This window comes from Falco peregrinus, chromosome 11 (assembly GCF_023634155.1).
Source record: "Falco peregrinus isolate bFalPer1 chromosome 11, bFalPer1.pri, whole genome shotgun sequence".
NCBI lineage: Eukaryota > Metazoa > Chordata > Aves > Falconiformes > Falconidae > Falco > Falco peregrinus.
This window is the reverse complement of record NC_073731.1, coordinates 6585172-6598318: the sequence shown is the minus strand read 5'-3', so window position 1 is coordinate 6598318 and position 13147 is coordinate 6585172. Positions and strand designations below refer to the sequence as shown.

The following is a 13147-nucleotide window of genomic DNA, read 5'->3' as shown; positions in this document are numbered from 1 at the left end:
AGCTTTTCCTTGTCTCCAAAAACTCGCATGCTTGCCATGACCAGAACAGTCTCTGGGAGCGGGTGAAGCTTTTCTCGCTTTTGAGATTTGTAGCGAGTCTGAGAATCTGGTTCTTGGCCTTGTTAGGGAGGCTTTGCGTCAGGGAATTACTTAAAAAAACAAACCCAAAGTTCTGCAGATGCTTTAAAACAGTGGCTTAACCTGCTAGAAGGGCTGTGACCCTTCTGCATTCTTCGTGGAGAAACAAGGAAGAAGAGGAAGGCAGCTGGCTGGCTCCGAAGGCTCCCTGTACTTACGTTGCTGCTGTCCGGGCGCGATGCGTTAGCTGGTGGCGGAAGTGTCGCTGCGTTTCCGCAGCACGCCGGGCACGTACCAGCACCTTGCTGCCAGCTGAGAGAGAAGGGCCCGCAGCAGTTCCCCCCGGGCCGAGCTGCGGCAGGGTGACGTGGGGAAGCCCGTGTCGCCCATCCCAGCGTGGCTGGCTCTGTGATACCAGGAAGGTGTTTTGCCACGAGGGCTGCCAGGTGGCACTCCCCCCTCCTGAGCGCGCTTCAAACGCCCCGTGTTCAAAAAGAGCCAAGATTCCCCTTGTGTTACCGTCTGGACACCTGTGAAAAAATAAGGCTTAAGAAGCAGCTGTGTGTTCTTTGTGCAGTCCGGGCTCTCTACACTCGCTTTGCAGCAGCGTTAACTGCTCTTGTCTCTCTTCCAGATTTCTTGGTGCCGCTGCTGAGCTCGGTCCTGACAGTCGCCTGGATCTGTTGCCTGGTAACCGTGTTCTACTGGTGCATTCGGAAGCGCAGAAAGCAGAGCAGCCACACGCACACGGCGTCGGATGACAACACCACCAACAATGTAAGGGAGCAGCTGAACCAGATCAAAAACCCCATCGAGAAACATGGCGCAAACACTGTCCCGATTAAAGACTACGAAAACAAAAACTCTAAAATCGCCAAAATAAGGACACACAATTCCGAGGTGGAGGAAGACGACATGGACAAGCACCAGCAGAAGGCCCGATTTGCCAAGCAGCCAGCGTACACTTTGGTAGACAGAGATGAAAAGCCCCCCAACAGCACACCCACCAAACACCCGAACTGGACAAATAAACAGGACAACAGAGACTTGGAAAGTGCACAAAGCTTAAATAGAATGGAGTACATTGTATAGCAGACGGTGGGGTGCTGCCATGCAGGGCCTTTAAATATCATTATAAAGGCACTCAAGAGCTTGTAGTTCTTAAACTGTTGTGTAATATTTGAGTCTAAGGCTATTATTTACTTAGAATCCCTGTGTTAATTTAAGTTTTGACAAGCTGGCTTACACTGGCAATGATAGTTGCTGTGGTTGGCTGGAATACCAAGTGCTGCATTTCACATCTATGCAAAACTAGTCAAAAGTGCCCTCATGTAAATTCAGCTGTAGCTGATCCATCATGGAACCGTTTCATAAGGTATTACATAGCCTTATTACTCTGCCGTAGTGTTAATTTTTTTTTCCTGCCAGATGTTCCAATTTATACAGTTTCTTTAGAATAATACTTTTATTTATATTTATTGAATCTGAGTTTTTTGTATATTGGTTTTATGGTGACGTACAACTAGTTCTGTATTTGAAAGTGCCTTTGCAGCTCAGAACCACAGCAACTATCAAAAATAAGTTTATTATTTATTTTTTTATTGTATTTTTGTTGGGGGCGGGTGGGGGGAACTTGTCAGCAGTTGCTGGTAAATGAAGAATTTAAAGAGGAAAATGTGTCAAAAATAGAAGTTTGTATAGATATGTAAATAATTCTTTTTTTATTAATCACTGTGTATATTTGATTTATTAACTTAATAATCAAGAGCCTTAAAATATCATTCCTTTTTATTTATATGTATGTGTTTAGAGTTGAAGGTTTTTGATAGCATTGTAAGCTTGTGGCTTCTCTATTTTGAATTTATTTTCTTGTTACATGTTGCCTATATGCCAAAACTAAGGTGTTCTAAAATAGTTTATTTTTAATAGGATGGGCTTTCACGCCTTGATGCTGGTTTTTGTACAAAAATGTCAAACGTTTGAAACACCTTCCATAGTATCACTTTAAGACTATTTGTAAGTACTGACTGAGGCAGTTTAGAGAATTAGACTAGAACATTTTTATTTTTTTTTTTTTTGCTGCTTTAGACTTGAAGAACGAGTGACAGGCAGATAATCTGCTAAGAAGCAGTTTAAGGGAACAAACCTGAGCTATTACTTTATGTAGATGAAATGTGAGTGGATGCATGTAATTAAAATATCAAATTAGCGTGTGAAGTTGGAAACACAGCAATCTTATTTTGTAAATTCTAATTATTTTTTCTCACCATGAATATGTAATACTGAACCACTTGTAGATTTGACTTTTTTTGTAATCTACTGCATTTAGGGAGTATTCTAATAAGCTAGTTCTTGAATACTTGAACAGTAGAATGTCCAGTAAGATCACTGTGTAGGTTTGCCATAGATTACACTGCCCGCCTTAACAAGTGAGGAAATCAAAGTGCTATTACGATGTTTAAGATCAAAAGGCTTATTAAACATAGTAATCTCGGTGGTTAACCATTGAGATCATGAAGATACCTTGTATTGTGATATTAGTGTTACATGAAAATGCATCTTTGATGTGTTGTTCCTGGCAATAAATCTTGAAAAGTAATATTTATTAAATTTTTTGTATGAAAACATACAAGAGCGTGGAGATTATTGAGCTTGGAGGGGCTCCTGCCTCGGGGGTTGTGCAAACCCAGCAGCAGGGGTGAGGTTCCATTTCCAGGACCTGCCACCAGTGGTGGCAGAGTCAGTTTGTTGTTTGATGATTACACGCTCCCCTCTGGCTCCAAATCAGACTGAAAGGGTTTAGAAGCAGCACGCCCCTTGTTCCCAACAGCTTCTGGCTACCTCGCTGCTCTGTACTTCTGAGAGACCGATGATGTGACTGGAATTGTGCAACAAGTTTGCTTTGCATGGGCCAATGAGCTACCACCAGATAGTAACCAAATCTTAAGTAGCTAGGCAAGGTACAAACTGCTGACCTGGATGGGAAAGGCGCTGTAGATGATTCTGATTCCTAATGGGCTTTCCAAAGCATAGAATAAACTCTTAAAATATTCAACACAACAGCTTTTAGTGCTGAACAAGTGCAGCCCCTCCTGCCTAAGAGGGGCTGCGTGTGTGAGGCCGAGTTAGCCGTCTGCTAGTCTACTCTTTATTTTGGCATGTTTTACCAATGAAGCTGTTTTGGTAAGGTGCTAGTATGAAGCTGAAGGAACAACTGGCAGCATCTAACAAACTCAACTGAAAAACAATTCAAGTACTTCAGCTTAAACCACCCCGCTGCCAGGCAAGGCCCTTCCAGCCATGTTTTCTTTGTAGGAACTACAGATACTTTTTATAAAAAGATGGCTGCAATACAAAGTCAATGAACACTTACAAAAATCCTCTGAGCACCAGCCATAATAACGCTGTTCTGTCTTCTTTACAGCTGTATAAAAAATAATTATTTAGTGTTACTTTTTATTTCAAACTTGCTTTAAAAGGAGATTTCTAGCTTGGCGCGATGCTGCCTTGCAAAGGGGACTGCTCTGACTCATCACAGCCCCATGCTGCATAACTTCGATACCAGAGAATCATCTCTTTACCCCCTGCTAAATGGGAAGGCAACAAGATTAGCTTCACGGGCCCACTTCATAATTCCTCCTCAAACAAATCCCACCAGTATTTCTTTCCCTTTGTTCCCCAGCTTCTACAAACTGCAATAAAGCAAACACATTGTGTCGAAAAAAGCCACTTAAAGATAATGAAATCTTCCACCTGCCTCAGAAGCACAAAGCGAGGCTGTTCACTGGGCGCTTTTCCATACTTCCAATGCTGAACTAACCATCTTCCAGAGATCTGCCGGTCACGTAGGTCTCAAGTTCAGCAACACAGAAACCAGTCACCTCTTCTCAACGTCTGAAACATTTATACCTGAATTTGTGGGAATAAATCTGAGTCTGCCTTCTATTAAACAAAAAGAAAAACTAAACTGGGGCTTTTGCTAGTCCTGGGAACCTGTACTTGACAAGCTACCATGAACCCTACCGAGGCAAATTCTACTGACAGACTCAATCATTTAATGCAGTGACAAAGCTGTGCAGATCTCTGCAGGCCCAGTGTGGAGCAAAACTTGGGGCCCTCAAGCTTCAAAACTTGTCGAAGCCCTGGGTGCAGCGTTCCTGTATTCATTTCCAGCCTTCCCTGTGCTCCAAAGTACCGTGTTGAGCACGCGGAGGTTCTGCTACGGCAGTTTCTCTGTACACAGCCTGGTTTTCCTATACGACTCATTTGATGGCCACCTCACCATGTTCCGAAAGTAGAGCCGCACAAGTTGTACGGGGTGGGGGATGAAGAGAATTCTGTGAAATTGCTGTAATGGTATTTTTAAGTTATATCCTCATATTGCAGTGGTAGCTTGAAAATTTACACAAAAACAGGCTTCCGAAGGCCAGAACCACCACCAAGCCAGGGGCCGGTGTATGAAGTGTTTTCCATTGTCATGAAAATAAACAGAAACGCAAAGTTTAAGGCTTTCCCATTAGAACACCAAGGCACATTTATTTTTGTGGAAATTATACTTTGCCAGTTCACAGTTTACTACTCTGGGAAGATACATTCCGTTTAGTCAGGAGAAGTTTCCTGCTGCTAGTGTGTGTTTGTTCTTTAGATCCTTACTCGTCTAAGAACAGAAAAATGCATGTTTCCCGAGCTGCCGTTTAGACAGAGGAGTTTTAAAAAATAAAATAAAATAAAATAAAATTACTCTCCTTAGCACCCTCAGCCTCGCTCTACCTAAAGCTGATTGAAGCCGTCGAATCTGGGCTTGGTTCAACTCACGCTGCATCCAGCCACATCAAAGCCTCTGCACCTCCGCGTGGAAAAGGCCCATCTCATGTAGAGGTAACGAGCGAAAAGGTGCTGATCCTGCACGTTCCCTCAGCCGTAACGCCAACATATTCCTGTCACTGGGGGAAAGGCAGCCTCGGGAACAGCTGTTCCTGCATTGCTCATGGGAGCCAACGACAGCCGGCTAGCGCTCCTACCTCCAAAGGCTCCTTCAGCAAGGAACATAAACCAGCTTAGGGCCTAAACATGAGACCAGCATCAGGTGAGTTTGCTGATGAAGCTGTTTTCCTTTCCACAGAAACAACCCTTGCCCTCACACCAGCTACACACCTGCACAGCAAGAGTTAACATTTACTAATCAGCTTTTGGTCAAGCTGGAAAGCACAGGAGCCTGTGCTCCCCTCCGCACTGCCCCTTGAAGACGAAGGGCTCAGGATGTCACCTGCCAGCCCCGCCATCAGGCTGACCTGGGCCTTGCCTCCTCAGCTACCCTGCCCTGCTGTTCGCAGGCTCCCTCTGGAACGAGTCACAGGGCACAGCCCTGATGGCTTTATCACTCTATGCAAAGATGAGAAGTCCTGACAAGGGAAGTCCCAAACTCGGCCTTTTCCTCCCCGCAAGATGGAAGTGATTGCGCAAGCTCCCCCTCCCCTTCCAAACGGAGCAAGAGTATTTAAGTACATTCAAGAATTTTTCAGCTTCCTCTTTTTCAGCGTTGACACCAGGGGCCATTGTGATTGCAGCACGCACAGAGTTTGCTTTTAAAGGTTAGCTACTGGTCCCCCACATCGGAAAAAAGCAGTAAAATAGCTGTGCAACAATTAGTTCTGATTTCTGGGGGTGAGGAGGAGGAAAGCGGCGAAGGTTCCGCGGGCCACCGGCCAGGCTTTCAGCAGACTGCTTACCGAGCGCTGGGGCGGCAGCAGCGGAGCGATGTGGTATCAGACAGGGCGTCGGACCAGAGTTCCAGCCCGGATCTTCCAGTGAGCACCTTCCCTGTGATGTGCAAATTGTTTCAACCAGTTTCTCTACAGGGTGGAGAAATGAATCTCTGTTCTTTTCATTCTAGCACTATGAGATCATATTAATATTAAAAAGGGGCATGCCCATCTCTAGAATTATAGCTCAAGACACTTTTCTTTAAAGATCTGATGCATAAATCAAAAAGATAATTATTATGGCAGCAAATAAAGCAGTTATGGAACTAGAATACCAATTCCTACTACTGTGGTACTATGTCTGAGCTACACCAAAGGATCTAACTTTGACAGAATGGGAGCAAATCCGTGAAACTGTCATTCAAGAAAGGTGCACTGTCAGGTCTCACAGGAACCAATTCCCAGCTTTGGAATAATTTAAATGGATAGTAGAGCACACAGGATGGTGGAAGTTAATTCCCTGGCCGACTTCCAGGTGACAGCTGAAATGCCGGGTGACACTACATCATCTTCACAACTCTTTTACAATTTCTCAGCTTAAGCCAACACCAAACAAACAAAAAGTCCCCATCTCAAAAATGTCACCTTATTGCCACCATGGAAAGGACAAGGTCACACACTACCCAGAGCCATTTTAATTAGTTGGGGAAAAAAAGGCGTGAACAAGATGGGAGAACTGTGTTCAAAAATACTGGAACAAGTTGACAAAGGAATCTGCAGTACAAGTTCCTTAAACAGGCTGCTTTACCTTGAAGAAACTGCTTACCCTCGGTGCTGCCCCAACTATCAAAATAAGCATATTCATATCCCTCCCAGGTTCGGCTGCAGAATGCTTTGATATCCCTTTGATGAAAGGTTCAGCGTGCTGCTATTCCCCCGTCCCAGATCTTCTCGTTCACATAGGGCTTTGGATGCTAGTTAATGCTTGTTAGAGAAGAAAAAAGCAGAAAGCAAAGCAGTGAGGAGTGCCTTTTATTAAAGCTAATTTCTGAGGCCAACCCACACTTCCCACTGCTGGCTAAAAGACTCTTGCTACTATTAACTCTGTTTGCTCAGGCCTACATTTGAGTCTTTTAATACAGTATGAAACCTTTTATTAGATACCGATACAGGCAAGGAGGTAACTACTCACACTGTGCGATCTGGAACAGTCTGTATTTTATATCCTTCCTATTCTAACTGTAAACAAAAAAATATCTCCTCCCTCTTCTTCCTTAAAATGAATCCATCTTCGAGTCAAAAGCCAATGGGTTTATGATATAAAAATGTCAATTAAAACTCAGCCAATGTGGCCCACACGCAGAGCAGCGAGAGGGAAATTACTGACAAAATAAACGCCTTCAGAAGGCTACTTAACACCTCACTTGGTCAAGGCTTTCTGTAGCAAGGAAAGGTTTGGTTCTGAAAATTTTGCTTTTTTGTTAGAAACAGGTGCTCTTGAAATTATTCAAGTCAGACATAACACAGAAAGATGGGTATGCAATTGTCATAACACAGTACCACACGCTCTAGACCCTGGTATGCAGAACCACAACCTGACAGATAACATCAGAACTAGCACAAAGCTTATTACTCGAAATAACTCGTACGATAGCTAAAACCTCCCTACCGATCAACACTGGGCAAGGGAGATTTTACATCAGCCTGCTTCCTCTTTATAAATAAATATGTAAAAGGCTGGGCTAGCTTTTGATGTGTGTTTAAACACAAAAGTTCGCTAAACAAATATCGTTAACTATTTTGAAGTAAAGAATAATGGAAACAATAGTCTGTACACATTAGAAAGCGTTTGGCTAGGAAAGGACCGTTTCACTACCAGCAAACAGCACAGACCAAATAAACCAGATGATCCATTAAAAAAAAAAAACAACCAAAGCTGACTGGTTTGGAATAAACAGTTATTTCTCTTTAAGGCAAACATGCATTTTTTAGTGTGAGCTCTGCATTGAGGGCTTTAGCCAGTCTCAGATTTACGCATATTTCACAGGAGTTAAAGAAGCTCTGAAAATGAAAAAACCCCAATGTAACAAACACACACACACACACAAAAAAAAAAGCCAAAGAAATTGTTTCTGTGTTTCAATGGCAGCTTCAGAACAGAACAGAGCCTTAAATATTTATTACTTTTAACAGAAAGGTATGCTAATGCTGCTCAGAAGCAAAGAGAAAGCCGCAGCCACAACTTGCAAACTGCTAATTTTACTCTCTCTCAATTTCCAGCTTCCCCCCCCCGCTGCAAACCTGATTTAGGAAATCAGTTTTGTTGTTCCAGAGCATGTCAGAGCACAACTCCACCAGGCATCTGGGTGCAGGTGGATTATTGATAAACACAGACTGGGAAGATGACCTTGGGCTTAAAGTACAGAGATAACAGAGACATACAGTAACAATACAGCCTGGATGCCACAGCATCATGTAAAGCACCCATAAGGTTTGCAAAAGGGAAAATTCTATAATAGTCCTGCTGCACAAACAAGTTTTGAGCAGCGACACCATATAAAATCCAGAAATAACCATGAATTCAAAGCTTGTTCCCTGAATAACTGCATTTCTGAGAGGATCCAAGAGACAGATTTTTGAAGTAAGCAAGCTCTAAATACACAGCTCCAAAGAACTAGGAACCTAACAAGTCAGTAATTACAGTAAGAACGATGCAGCTATGCACTTTTGCGAAAGTCCACTTGTATTTCTTCTCTCTAGGCTCTAACACCTTTAATTGATCTAGCCTTACATTTCTTACTGTTGCACAATCACTGTTTGAAAATGAAGGTGTTCCCGTGCCACCAGTGAGGTGATGGAAAACAGCATTTTGGGTAACAAATATCCTAAAGGAAAAATCAAGTGTTCTTAGCTACATAGACAATGGCTTAATCTACCCAAGCCCCTATAAATGCATGAGATTCATTTGCAAGGGTGCATGCAGGTAGGCTATTCAGTTAAGATTAAAACGAAATTGTATTTATAAGGTTGAAATATATATAATAAAGTATGCAATGATACAAACCATATGTGGTCACCCTCTGGCTTCTAATACTTGAGTTAAATGGATTAGAAGAGGAGAGAGGCAAAAAGGGAAGCTTCAGAAATCCAAAAAAATTTGGGGTGTACTTGCTCAAGACCATCCACAGATACAATCAGTACATCTGCCAGCTTGCAAAAGCAGGCATAAGGTCTTTTTCCTAACCAGAATGAAATGAAAAGTAGTAACTGAAGTGGTTTTATAAACTCAACACATGTCTGTTACTGCATAATCATATAAACCTTTCCTGTACATATCTGTTACAACCAAGAACATCATCACAAAGATCCAAGGAAAAGAAAACAGAAATAACGGACATTTTAAACTGCAGTCTAGAATATATGCTTGTATCATTTTTTTATCAGTTTATTCACTGTGAGAACTTAAAGAAGCCACCCAGAGAATCTAAGCTAAGACTTTAAAAGAAACTTTCAAATTATTCCATTTTAATTACTCTTGCTTTTCTGATACTTACTTAAAAGTTCTTATACCTCTCTTAAGTCTATCAGAAAGGTGCTTTTTACTCCGTGCCTGGCCCAGTCCATATCTCCAGTAACAGTAAACATACCTCAGACTATTCTTCCTCCAAACCCAGGTTCATTTGCAGCCTTGGTTTTGCTGTTACTAGAAACGACCTTTTTGTGGAGCCCGAAGATTTGTAAGCATTAATACCTTAACACAAAGTGCTGTGAAAAACATCATGTAAACAGGCTGAAAGAAAAAAAGAGAAAATGTCACCTAGCAGGCACACAGAATCTTTTTCATTTATAGCAAAATCAGAAATTATTTACAGCAGAAAGGTGCCGTTCAACGGTCAGCTGCCAAGTTGCTCTCCTAAGGACCTGTACTACACCACCAACTCTAAATGCTTATGGATGTGAATCTTCTTAACCCAAATGAGGATATCCACAGTTGTAAGTACATGTCAGTAAGATTTTTTTTCAATATTACTTCACATAAAACCTCTGCAGTCACACTGATTAAGAGAATGATGAAAGAAGGCTTATAATTTTATTTTAAACATTTTAAAAATAGAAGCATGAAATAAGAAGTTACATTTCCTTAACTCATTAGTATATAAGATACAAAAGTAGTATGAAAATGCACTGTGCAATTAAAAGTTACGTCTATCTTAAAATAACAAATAACTCGAGTAATGCTAACACATGAAAATCAGCGTGTCATCCCTGCACACAAACAAGGCCTGGTTTTGACACATGACTGTGTGAAGATGTGTATGCATGTTTATGTATGAACTTTTCCCAACAGCAGTGTTTGCACATCGAGGTGAGTGCATATATAAAACCAACCTCCATTATTCCAAACGCTCAACGCATGATCACTTGTATCCACAACTCGGGTTCATATCAAATCTGCACAAGCAGAAACCGTAGTTATTTGAAATATTTGAAATTTGAAATAACTATTTTGAAATAACATAGTTATTTTGAAAAAACACTGAAAAGGTGGGCCTGAAATTATCAGCAACATTAAATACTGGTTAAAGCTTTTTTTTGAAATAACCTTAATTTGCCTTACTGCTGTAAAAATCACGTGAATAAACCATCAACTTCCTAACACAGAAAGGATTTTCACTAAAACTTTGTTCAGAAACAAGCAAAACACTGTTGCTAACAGATCACGAAAGTAGTTTTAAGTTTTACTGTCATCTGAGTTTTTTAAAATAATAAAACATACACAGATCTAAAATTTTCTAAGTAAATATTATTTTATAAGAGATTTTTCTTTCTATAAATACCACACTAGTTTGTACAATATTAATGTCTAATTCCTAAAGGGTTAACAGAATTACCTTCATTACAGTTCCAAATTACGAAGATACTTAGTTAAATAAATCTTCTTAAAAAGTATTATCTAATTTTGGCTTTGTATTTTTATTAGTTTTCATTATTTTGTATTGCTTCCTACTTCTTGCATATGTTTTCCCAACACAAATTTGGCTGTCCACCCATGCCATCAGGGTAATATTTCAGACTTTATGATTTCTTATGCCTTCGCAGTTTTAACTTGCTGAGACCATTTTCAACTTCTCTTTTTCTTTTTTGGATAAGCTTCTCTGAAGACACGTGCTGCTGTTGTAAACAAGATGATGGCTTCACTGGCAGTTCTTTGGTGGTTGTGCTTGGGCCATTTTGGTTTGTCTGCACTACACTGTTCCTCACAGAAAGAGGCCGGGAGAGGTTTTTTCTCAAAGTTAGTGACTCCTCATCAGATGCAATCTTTGTCGTGTCTTGTTTAGAAAATAATGTGGAATTAAGTGGGGTCTTCTCCTCCGGGAACGGACCTAAACAGTTATCACCACACTTGGTTGTTTCTGCATGGCTAGGAATGAAAGGAGTCCCTTCAGAGGATACTTCTTTGAAATGCTCTAACTTTTCTTCTGAACCACAGCGCTCTTGTTGAGCCTGTGTTTTGGTCACTTTTTGACTTTGTTTTGGACTTAGCAGTGCTGACTCAGAGCTACAAGAAGGGTTCTCGCTTAGAAGACTCAACTTCAACAACTCCACAGAGTGAGGTTTTTGCTGGCTGCTAACACCATCTGGCTGTCTCTGATTAACATAATTTTCCAGCTCTAAAACAGGAAGCTCCAAGTTGCTCTCAGCTGTATTTATGCAGTTCTTCAGCAGTCCTGCACGGCAGAATTTCACTTCAGATTGAGGACTGAGAGAAGTTTGACAGTTGCTCTTTCCGTTCCCTGTCTGCAAGTCCACTGAGCCAGGATACACGTTCTCAGAGTCCTTACTGATCTGAGGTTTGCTTGTGCTCCTTTTCCTTGTTTTTGTCCTTTTCACACTGCAATAAAAAATAATTTTGTTTTAAATTAAAGACGACTCTTCACTGCCTCAATCTGCATTTCTTACAAACTCTGAAACACCACAAGGTCAACCCTCTTTCTGAATGGGGAAAAAAGCCCTGTGTATCATCTTGACAAGCAGTAATGTTTGTCTAGTGTGGATAATATCAAGTGTTATCCATCTGATTTTCCACTGCACTAGGGGAACCCTATTTATTAATGACTAAGCCTTAAAAGAGTTCACATTCTATTCGAAGAGGCAGAACCGGATTCATTACAGATGTTAAAGGTCAACACGGCATAAGTACATTGAACTCCTTCCCAAACTGGCTAGATAAAATACTATTTCAATAAGCGCCTAAATTATTTCAAACCATTCTCATATATTCACTTGTATAATGTATATCTAAAGCATAGAGGGGGGGCAGGTGGGGAGAGGCAGCATGCGCATTTCTGTGTGAGAATTTCTAATCTCTATTTTAAAATGTTCCTCTGGAATTTTTCCCAGGACATTTCAAAGCATTTCTTTAAAGTTAACCACTGCTCTTCTAGTATCAAGCCCATTCATCTGGGAAGGACTTCGGTAATACAAGTAGATGATATTCTAAAAGGAATTATACAGGAAAATGGGATCACAAGGGACCTGCTGGAGTGTCAGTACATAAACACTCCACAGCAGTGTGTTACCTACAAATCTAGATTTCACATACACTGTAAAATTAACTTTACGCACAACTACTGAAGCTGCATCTCGAATCTAAAGATATTACTATAGATTGTCCCATGCTGAGACCGCTTTCGGCTGCTCTGCTGAAGCTAAGCAATTTCCATGTTGGCGTACCTAACTCTTCAGAAAAAGGACTCTTCTGAAATAGGTAGAGCTGGCTTACCTCCAAATCTAATCTCACTTCTAAAGACAACATGGGTAAGAAGAAAAGTTGCCGGGGTTCACAGCAAATCCCTGATTCCACAGCTGATTTGGGGCTACCAACAGCTTGCACAAGCAAAGAACGACATCCTGGTACAGCAGGGACCCAGTGAAATGCTCAGCTGACCAACTAACCCTCCCCACCCGCTACACCAGGGCCAACTCTTTTAACTGTGACCAAGGATCCAGACTGCACTGCAGACTCTCCAAATGAACAAAAAATATATTTGCAAATGTGTTTTTCACCAGATTCAAGCATCACATATTTATTTTGGCTCACAGCTTCATTCAAGGAAAAAACACCCTGTTTTGATTCTGCCTAGCGCTATGTGAGATATGTATGTGGGTTGTAATAGCTTTTGTCAGGCCGTACAAAACAACGACGATTGTTTTAAGTGTTTATCCACACTATAGTAGTAGTCTCAGTAATTTAAAATAATCTTTTGTAAAGTTTATATTATTAGATTTTTTTTTACATAAGCTCGATTCTATCTACCCAAATTTTACCAGATTATAATTTTAACACCTTAGAAAGGATAGTGACA

At 41.1% G+C, this 13147-nt stretch overlaps 2 protein-coding genes and 1 long non-coding RNA gene across 3 annotated transcripts in view; 1 reads left to right on the top strand and 2 right to left on the bottom strand.

Annotated features, from left to right (window-relative positions):
- The window catches only part of JAG1 (jagged canonical Notch ligand 1), a 36500-nt gene extending 34200 nt beyond the window's left edge, over window positions 1–2300 (top strand). Inside the window, exon 26 of the mRNA XM_055816570.1 lies at window positions 713–2300. Coding sequence (XP_055672545.1) covers window positions 713–1170 — 458 coding nt within the window. The 3' untranslated portion in view covers window positions 1171–2300. The remainder of the gene's footprint in view (window positions 1–712) is intronic.
- On the bottom strand, window positions 4–10216 carry LOC129785343 (uncharacterized). Its single transcript, XR_008749267.1, has 3 exons — window positions 6607–10216; window positions 3452–5930; window positions 4–608 (listed from the first exon to the last, which is right to left on the bottom strand). It is a non-coding gene; the product is annotated as an uncharacterized LOC129785343 (long non-coding RNA).
- Window positions 10217–10564: 348 nt separating this feature from the next.
- SLX4IP (SLX4 interacting protein) overlaps window positions 10565–13147 on the bottom strand; it is a 79304-nt gene continuing 76721 nt past the window's right edge. The window contains exon 9 of the mRNA XM_027788387.2: window positions 10565–11673. Within this exon, the coding sequence (XP_027644188.2) occupies window positions 10857–11673 (817 nt within the window). The 3' untranslated portion in view covers window positions 10565–10856. The remainder of the gene's footprint in view (window positions 11674–13147) is intronic.